Source organism: Pterocles gutturalis, unplaced genomic scaffold (genome assembly GCF_000699245.1).
Source record: "Pterocles gutturalis isolate BGI_N339 unplaced genomic scaffold, ASM69924v1 scaffold12248, whole genome shotgun sequence".
Lineage (NCBI taxonomy): Eukaryota > Metazoa > Chordata > Aves > Pterocliformes > Pteroclidae > Pterocles > Pterocles gutturalis.
Window position 1 is genome coordinate 1 of NW_010125751.1, and position 9,156 is coordinate 9,156.

General features: G+C 39.7%; 1 protein-coding gene across 1 annotated transcript in view; it reads left to right on the plus strand.

Moving 5' to 3' along the window:
- The first annotated feature begins 475 nt into the window (after nt 1–475).
- NOX4 (NADPH oxidase 4) overlaps nt 476–9,156 on the plus strand; it is a 50,323-nt gene continuing 41,642 nt past the window's right edge. Inside the window, exon 1 of the mRNA XM_010078712.1 lies at nt 476–559. Within this exon, the coding sequence (XP_010077014.1) occupies nt 551–559 (9 nt within the window). The 5' untranslated portion in view covers nt 476–550. The remainder of the gene's footprint in view (nt 560–9,156) is intronic.

Here is a 9,156-nt window from a genome sequence, read left to right on the forward strand (position 1 = left end):
CGGGGACAGTGCAGGCGTCCGTGTGCTGCTGGGACGCGGGACACGTTGTAGGTGTGTTTGCGCTTTGTTAGAGGCTTTGAAGTTTGGGGGAGAAGATGCGGCTTCTTGGAGGTCAAGTTGGTCCTGGCTTTGTCTTTTTGTTGGTAGTTTTTATTCTTTGTAAGTGCAATATCTGACTAGAGGTCTGGAGGAGCGTTTGGTGTGGGGAGGGTTTCGCCCATTCTCAGTAGTCTGAAGTCGCCAAGGTAGTTTTGTGAAGTTCAATGAAAGTGAAAACTTATCAGCTAAAGGCTATTTCTTTTAATATTTTAAAATATTGTATGCTAAATACTTGAAGTTTTTTATTCCCCATTCCATATGTTTATGCAACTATATGCATATAGAGTTCTATGAATGAAATTAACACTGAAAAGTTTGCCCACGTAACTTTCACTTACAATCTCTTGTTTCTGTTTCATTTCAGTTTTTCTGGCTCTCCCTCAATGTATGGCTCTTCTGGAAAACCTTCTTGCTCTATTACCAAGGGCTGCAGTATTATTATTTGCATCAGATGTTAGGGGTGAGTGACCTGCACATTACTTTTTGCCCTGGAAATTGGGATGCTGGGAGATGGGAAAGGGACAGAATGCATTTGCTAATCAAGGATGACACAAACTGCCTGTTAACGCTGCAAAGTGGGGAAAGATCAAGTAGGAAATCACTGGGATACTGTTGACATTTGTTAAGGAATAGAAAGTGAACAGTGTTAAGAAGGAAAGGAGCCAGTCAAGTGTGGGACAGCTATCCTTCCCCCTCCTCTCCTCCCTCCCAGTGTTCCCAGCTGCAGGCAGGCTCACAGGAACACAAACATGCTCGACAGATGACTGGAGTTCAACTTTTTGTCATCAAAAAGTTAGCCAAACTTATGGGCTCGTGCTGGCAAATCCTTTCTAATCCAGTTATTGTGATACATATTTGCTGAAGGAATTATTTTGGTACATCTTAGTTCTTTTTAGTCGTTATCATCCTCAGAGTTCCTGTGTAAATCATCATAATCTATACAATTTTGGTTTTGTTTTCTAAGGACAAATTCTTAGAATCTGAATGGTTTAATGAAGATTTTCCTATTTTGATTTAGCAAAAGTCCACCACCACCACCAAAAGAATCAAAAAAATGTAATTTTGGGAAGTGAGAGATGGGTTTGTCTTGTGAAGTTATCCACAGCTATGCTGTTGCAGTTGTTTGAAATGACTTCTATGCAAAGGAGTAGATTAAGGGTTAACAATTTTCTAGAAAGTGTTCTCAGGTTAATCAGAATTTGAGAATCTGGGGAAAAGTGGATGTTTTCTAACACCGTGTCATGCTCAGGAGTGGATTTCAATGGAAAGCTGACATGGGGCTAAGGCACAGGTGATGTACGTCCTGACCTGCTGTAGAGCCTCTGGGCTTTATCTTTGGTAGATCCAAGATATATTTTTCATATGGTTGATATTATCAGAGCTGGCCAGTTCAATAAGCTTTTGTTAAACTTGCTTGAAAGAAAGTTGACCTGATATACTTTTCTCTTTTTTTCTTCTTATGACTGACTCAGATGTGTCAAGAAATGGATCTTAGCAAAGGTAGTACAAAAAGAAGAGATTGCAAATACTTAAAGACTTCATGTTGATGACTTTATGACAGAAAAAACCCCAGAAAAACACATTTAATTTTACCATAATCTCTAATAGCAGTGCAGCCCAGTCCGTCTATTTGAAAAGTGTGTTTGGTCCTGGCAGAGCAAGTGGGTTGTTTATAAAGTGAATGTTCTTGGGTCAACATGTTGGGCCAGATTGTAAGCTGATATCAGTCAGCAAAGTTTCTCTCAATTCAGAAGACTTGTCTGCCTTGTACCAGCTCATCAAATGGCCTTTTTTTAGTATTCTTATACTTGAAAATGAAAGAGACGTACAAAGTAATAGAATGTGTTCAGAACCTGTGAGTTGCATCAAGCAACATATTCATTGTCTTGGTCAGGAGATGAGAACCAGGAGGCCATGTGTTTGAGTTGTGTCTACAACTGTGGGAAAAAAACTACCGAAGAAGTTTAGAGACTTTTTAAAATGAGGAAGAAAGTGAAAAGCGAAGTCTGAAGGATACTTTTTGAAAGCATTAAAGACCGTGAAACCTTCTTGCAGTTCACTTTTTGCAGTTTGACTAGATACCATAGAAACAGCATTCTAAGACACCAAAGTTGGCTTTCTCCCATCTCTTCAATGTATTTGTATGTGTGTATAAATCATACAGATTGTTTTGCAAGGGTTCGGAAAACTGAGCTGAATTTTCAGGAAACAGAGTAAGCACAGCCATGCTACACCTTCCACAGGGATTTTTGCTCCTCTTCTATATATTGGCTTGTGTAGCGACTGTTCACCTCATGGCCCATCTGCATAACCAGTCTCCTCTCTGTTCCATACATGGGTGAGTGGCTTTCAGTGTGTCTGTGTGCCATTTCTGGATGTTTGAAAATTTTGAGATTTAGATGAAAATTCTTTTATAGTTAAACAGTTGGGGTTTTTCTGTCTTAACAGGATGAACTTTTTTTATGGACACTTCCATGAAAATTGGTTCCTTTTTTCCAGCCAGTTAACAAAAAATGGCAAAAAGGAATGGCATTTTTTTTTTAATAAAATAAAAATGTTATCTTGGCTTTCAATGGGGTCTGCTAAGGAGTTTTTTTTTCTCTCTTTTTACACTATGGTAGCCTAAAATCTCCTTAATAATTTCTACACTTGCAGCACTGAAAGATTTACCACAGGTAATTTTATTGTTTAGCAAGTAACAGGATGGAGAACAAGAAGAGTTGCTGTGGTAAATCAGATTGTGGTATGAAATGAAATCTTGGACTGAATATCCTGAGTATATTCAACTCTGCCATATTTTTCTGCTACTTCTTTTCTTTCTGATGTGAAGAAAAAAAAGAATGGGGTTATTTTTCCTTCAGTGGTCATTGAAGTTGTCCACTTCAGCCTTTGACAGAGGAAGGAGGCTCAGTTTTATTCTTTGGTGATTCCATCCTCTGCAACCTTGATATTTAGCATGGGATTTTAAAATTATTTAGGTACCTAACTCTCACTCAGTCTTTCAATGTCAATCTTTCTGATCCTTAATTCTACACCTGTAAAAAGGCTATAATAGCATGGTGGTGTCCTGGAAATGCGAAGAGAATAAATAAGTCAAAGACACTGATGTGCTAGGTTAAGGTTAATCGAACTGGTCTATACTACACAATTTAGTGAGTAATGTTGTGTCAAGCGTCACCACTTTGCTCAGTTTGAGTCCTGTTGATGAGACCAGGAACTCTTCAGTGTGGAATCTCTGTCCCTGGAGGTTTTCAAAAACTAAATGGACAAAACCCTGAGCAAACCTGGTCTGAGTTGGGTATTGAACCTGCTTGGAGTAGGAAGTTGGAATAGAGTCATCCTGAGGTCCTTTTCCAACTGGAATAGTTAACCAGAACCTAGTGGATGTAAACAGCTTCCCAGTAATTTTGCCTTGATTAACTGCCCCTTTGGATACTTCATAAAATCATAGAATCATAGACTGATTTGGGTTGGATGGGATCTTAAAGATCATCTAGTTCCAACCCCGCTGCTGTGAGCAGGGACACCTCCCACTAGACCAGGTTGCTCAAAGCCTCATCCAGCCTGGCCTTGAACCAGGGATGGGGCAGTTAATTAATTGCTTGTAACACTGCAGATCATAGTCTTACCACATGAATGCATTTATTGCAGATGGTTCAGGAACATAAGTCAAATTAAAAAAAAATCTCAAATTTTCCTAATTTAATAAATGTAAACTTGCAGCATTTTTTTTTTTTTGCCTAAAGAAGAGAAGTCTGTAAGGAACACAGCATTTGCTGATTTCGTATAAAAGATTATGACAAAGAGGAAAGGAAGGTTCTCATCTTCATGTCCATGGTAGATACTACAGGGTGTAGTATGCATGAATTACACAAAGGAAAATTCATAGATTACTGATGTGATTCCAAAATCTCCACTGTTGCAGGTTCTCAGTCAGAGAAGTTGTGCAGGTGATTAGTTTCCTTGCAGACTTCAAGATTTCTCCCTTCACATTATCTTGGCTGTATTTTTTTTTCCAACAAGTTTGCTTACATCTGACCAAGAAATTCAGTCCTGAATTCAGTATTGGCTTTATTGCAGAACTCAAAGCTTGCTTTTAACAGCATTAAATGAAATACTTTTTTCTTGTTCCTTAAGTTCCCCATGAATAGAAAGAGCATTGGGCTCATTTTGTCATGGCATAAAAGGTCTCTCTTTCCCCATTCCCTCACTAGTCCCTGCTCAGATAACTCTAATGTAGTCAAATGGATGTTAATGCAAGAGATAAGCTTCTGCATTTCACACCGAAGAGGAGAAAATGCATTCTCAGAAGGTTCTCTTTGGGAAAAGATTGAATAAGTGAAAATGAGACTGAAAAGGAAAAGTGCTGCCTCACTTTTTTTATCTCTACCGTTGCTGCCTTACTGTGCAGTACCGTGCATCACATTTATGTCCTCTTCATTTACTGCTTAGAATATGTTCCAGATGTTCCAGTAACTCACATGTCTCTCCTTGCTAGTTTATCATAATGATAAAGATTTCGCTAATGGAGGCCAAATTCTGCTTTCATTGATCCTTATACAACCATTCTGTAGCCTGCTTCCCCCACACATCTAAGCATTGGAGGGAGCTGTGGATCTTGACCCTTTATTTTCCTTACGGCAGTGCGGTTTTGCTATTTAATTGTCTTTTAAGCAGGCTGTTTGGGATTTGCTCTTTAGGGTGCTACATGTAGCAAAAAAGTTTAATAGTAGATTTATGTTGCTATGGAAGCTGTATATATATATATATATATATAAAATAGATATATGAGTATATATACTAAAAATATGTATATGAGTGTACATATATATATATATATATGTATGGAGGATTTCCTAGTGAGGACTGAGGCTGAGGCTGTTAATCCACAAGACCTTATCTTGATAGTGCCCTTGAATTTGGAAACAGATCTTTTCTTGCATTTTCTTTGCCTCATTCTAGATTTTTTTGTTTTCTAAAATAATTTTTTCTTTAACCCTTTGTCCTTCCTGGCCAGCCCACCATTCAGCATCATTGCTGAGATTATTCTCAGTTATGAACCATTGAGGAACTTGGGTTTTGCACCGTACAGTTCTTCATTTTGCTTCACTTTTTTTTTTTTTTTTTTTTTAAATTTTTAAACTCGAATGGCAATAATCCTATGAAGGAAATCTATATTATTAACTTTTATAGAAGAACTTCCACCTTTGCAGAACTTCTTGTGAAACTAGTGCAGGTTTTCTACTATGTTGTTTACACAATAACCTACTATGTTGTGATAAGGAGAAATAATTCAACGTAAAAGGGGCCCTTAGTAGCATTCATTCACTTCTGTGTGACTGTGACTCAAATACGGCAATAAGCAACTTCCTGCTGTGGCCATGAGTTGCAGCATGTTTTGAATCTCTTGGGGGGACTTGGGTACCCTTAATGACCTTCGTGACAGACTTTGTGGAGTTTAGATTATGCAGCATTCTGTAGGATCAACTTTTCAAGCTTTTGTTGCTAATTAATATATAAAATGATGTCACGCTTTGTGATGTTGCTGCAGAAGGGTGAGTCTGGAACACTCAGATGTGGAAGATAACTTGAGATCTCATCCACTTTATGTGTGTATCGTTCTGCCTGGCACAAAAAGAAACCGGTAACTCAGCAACACTGACAAAAGTGTTTTTTAAAATTGTGTTTCCTGAGATCAGGAGTAGAACATCTTAAATCTTAATAAAGATGAACATTTGGTCTGAAATCTTGTAAGTTAATATACTTTTTTTGGAGATTATCAGAGAAGTTGGAAGCTAATATTGAATTCCAGTTTAAGATAGTTGCTTTCTTCAGATTGCATGACTGAGTTAAGCAGGAGGAGGAGTACATCTGACACAAGGGGACTGCATATTAAATGTGAGCATGAACTTAATACGTGGACAGAAAGAGAAGGAAAACCTTCAAGGAATGCCTGATTGGTGAGTTACAAGTGAACAGTGAGAATATTGATTCTCAGTAGTGCAGGGAAGATAACCCCATACCTCATAAAAGAGTTAAAAATATTGTTGCCATTGTCCGCTCCTGATGTTTCTCCCTTTCTATAATATCATATCCAAGTTCTGATTCAAATATGCAAGCAGAAGACTGAAGTTGAATTAGCAGAGAGAGTTGGCCTGCTGTTAAATTCTCTGTGTAGAGAATCGCTGATTTTTGTTTGGGGTTCTTTTTAAAAAATATTTAATTTACTTTTTCAAATATAATTCAGAAATATTACACCACTTAGTCATAAAACAGTTTTTAAAGGGTTGCAGTGCATGAAGTTGGGATTTAGAGTCCTGCCTTGAAGCCTTCGATCTTCAGGAACAAAACCAAGTCAAACTTTTGTAGAAGTTTTTACATGTTCTGGTAGGTTTCTGCTACCCTCACCCTTCCTTCCTTCCAGCTTCCTTTCAGCTGCTCCAGGTTCTTTTGCTAGATCTCCAGCCACGTTTGGCAGGTGTAGGGGGAATAATTGCTATGCGTACAATTCAAATCTATCCTTCATCTTAGTCTGTCTGTGCTCTTTTACTCAAAGCAAGGAGTACTCTATGAAAAAAAGCAAGTCAGTTGAAAGGAGGCACATTGTGTAGCAGCATTTCTGCCACCTGCAAAAATAAATGTTTTTAGCTGCTCCAATAGTGATTTGGGGAGGTGGTATGTGACCTGTGTCTCCAGAGCAGCATGTCACTTATGAGTCTTCCCACAACCTTTCAAGTTGTCCTAAACCATAGAAAATTGAAAAAGTTCCAAGAAAGGCCTCCAAAGAGTCAAGTGTGCTGTCTCTGCTGCACCATGACCTGTTCAGGATTGTTGCTTGCAAATAGTGAAGGCCTGAGAACCAGAGACTCGCCACTTTTAGGTATGGAAGGATTTGTGGTATTCTTCCATGTTTTTTCTACAAGATGAGCTTAAAAGGTGAGGTAGGTCAACACTGTTTGAAATCCTCCCATATTTTGCTCCCCAATATGTTTTGCAACCATATATTAGACTTCTCTGCACAGCAGTTATAGGTACTGTGTTTATAACTGATGAACTTTGGGGATTCTGTGATACATATAGTTACTTTAGCCCTCAATCTAATACTAAAATAATTTACCTAAGTACAGAGAAGCTCATTTTCCCTGCAGCACATGGAACATCCAAAGAGAACTGACTCTTTGTTTGTGTGTCGTACTCTGCATGTTGTATGAGCGTAGCCAGGAGTCCAGCACAATTTCCATGAGACTGTACATTAGACAGAGATAGCTGGAGAACTTAGATTTCCACCATGTCTCTGGAACCCTTTGCTGCTATGGAGAAGGAAAATACAGTTCTTGCTTTATACTTGTCCAGAGAAAAAAATCTAGCCTAGTTTTTAGGATTTGGGTTTGTAGTCAGTTAATTTCAAAACGGCCACAGATTTCCTCTGTGAATTCAATTAATCCTTTAGTTTTTCTGTGCCTCTTAGCCCCTCTGTGAAATAGGACAACAGCCTGTGTGGTACTGGGTAGGCAAAGTGCAGAAGGAGGTTGTCAAATGCTTGTATTTGATATCAGCAAAGGTGGATGAAAGAGAATGTCCAGCTGAGATTTTTGAGGGTTTTTTTCTCTCTTTTTGATCCTACAGCAATTTTGGATACTACTTACATGGAATAACACCTTTTTTTTTTGTTTGTTTGTTTGTTTGTTTGTTTGTTTGTTTAAGACAATGATAATCTTAGGAAGAAAAGAGGATTATGTTTCTCTCATTTCTTAGCTAGTTAGTAAGGATATGTATTCCTTTCTAGAACCAGCGAGTTGCCTTGGAGCAAAAATCTTTTTTTATTCTAGTATTGTTTAAAAATCCAACAATATACTGTGTTATTTTGTTACTATGCCACCCAGGAAATGCAAAGGAAGTCAAGAAAGAGACCACTTGGAAACCATTTGGAAAGAATTAGTTTCATGGGGATATTTTTAGCCTTTGGATATATGTTTAGAGGAAACTTAGTACTCTGTTGTTCTTCTGGGTCTTGCATGAATTGTGATTCTAGTCATTGCTCAGTGTCCTGCCTTACCATTGTTTTCAAATCTACCTGGACTTGTGGAAAACACTTGATGCTGACCCACATGACTTCCTTGTCTCTAAAATGGAGAGACATGGATTTGAAAGATGGGCCACTCGGTGGATGAGGAATTGGCTGGGTGGTCACACTCAAAGAGTTGTGGTCAATGTCTCAATGTCCAAGTGGAGACCGGTGACAAGTGGTGGTTGTCAGGGTTGGTAAAGCAGGGGTTGGTACTGGGACCAGTGTTGTTTAACATCTTTGTTGGAGACATGGACAGTGGGATCGAGTGCACCCTCAGCAAGTTTGCCCATGACAGCAAGCTGTGTGGAGAGGTCAACATGCTGGAGGGAAGGGATGCCATCCAGAGGGACCTTGACAGGCTTGAGAGGTGGGTCAATGCAAACCTCATGAAGTTCAACAAAACCAAGTGCAAGGTCCTGCATGTGGGTCGAGGCAATCCCAAGCACAAATACAGGCTGGGTGGAGAATGGATCGAGAGCAGCCCTGAGGAGAAGCACTTGGGGGTGTTGGTGGATGAGAAGCTCAACATGAGCTGGCAGTGTGCGCTTGCAGCCCAGAAAGCCAACCGTGTCCTGGGCTGCATCAAAAGAAGCATTAGCAGCAGGTCGAAGGAGGTGATTCTCCCCCTCTACTCTGCTCTCGTAAGACCCCACCTGGGGTACGGCATCCAGCTGTGGGACTTCCAACATAAAAAGAATGTTTTGCTGTTGGAGTGGGTCCAGAGGAGGGATACAAAGATGATCAGAGGCCTGGAGCACCTCTCCTATGAGGACAGGCTGAGAGAGTTGGGGTTGTTCAGCCTGGAGAAAAGAAGGCTCCAGGGAGAGCTTATGGTGGGCCTTCCAGTATCTGAAGGGGGCTGTTATGGTTTTGTGTGGGGGGTTTTGTCTGGTAGCAGGGAGGGGCCACAGTAATGGCTCCTTGTAAGCAGCTGCTAAAGGTTTCCCTGGACTCCAGCTCAGCTGGCAGCAAGGGAGGGGCTGAAGGGG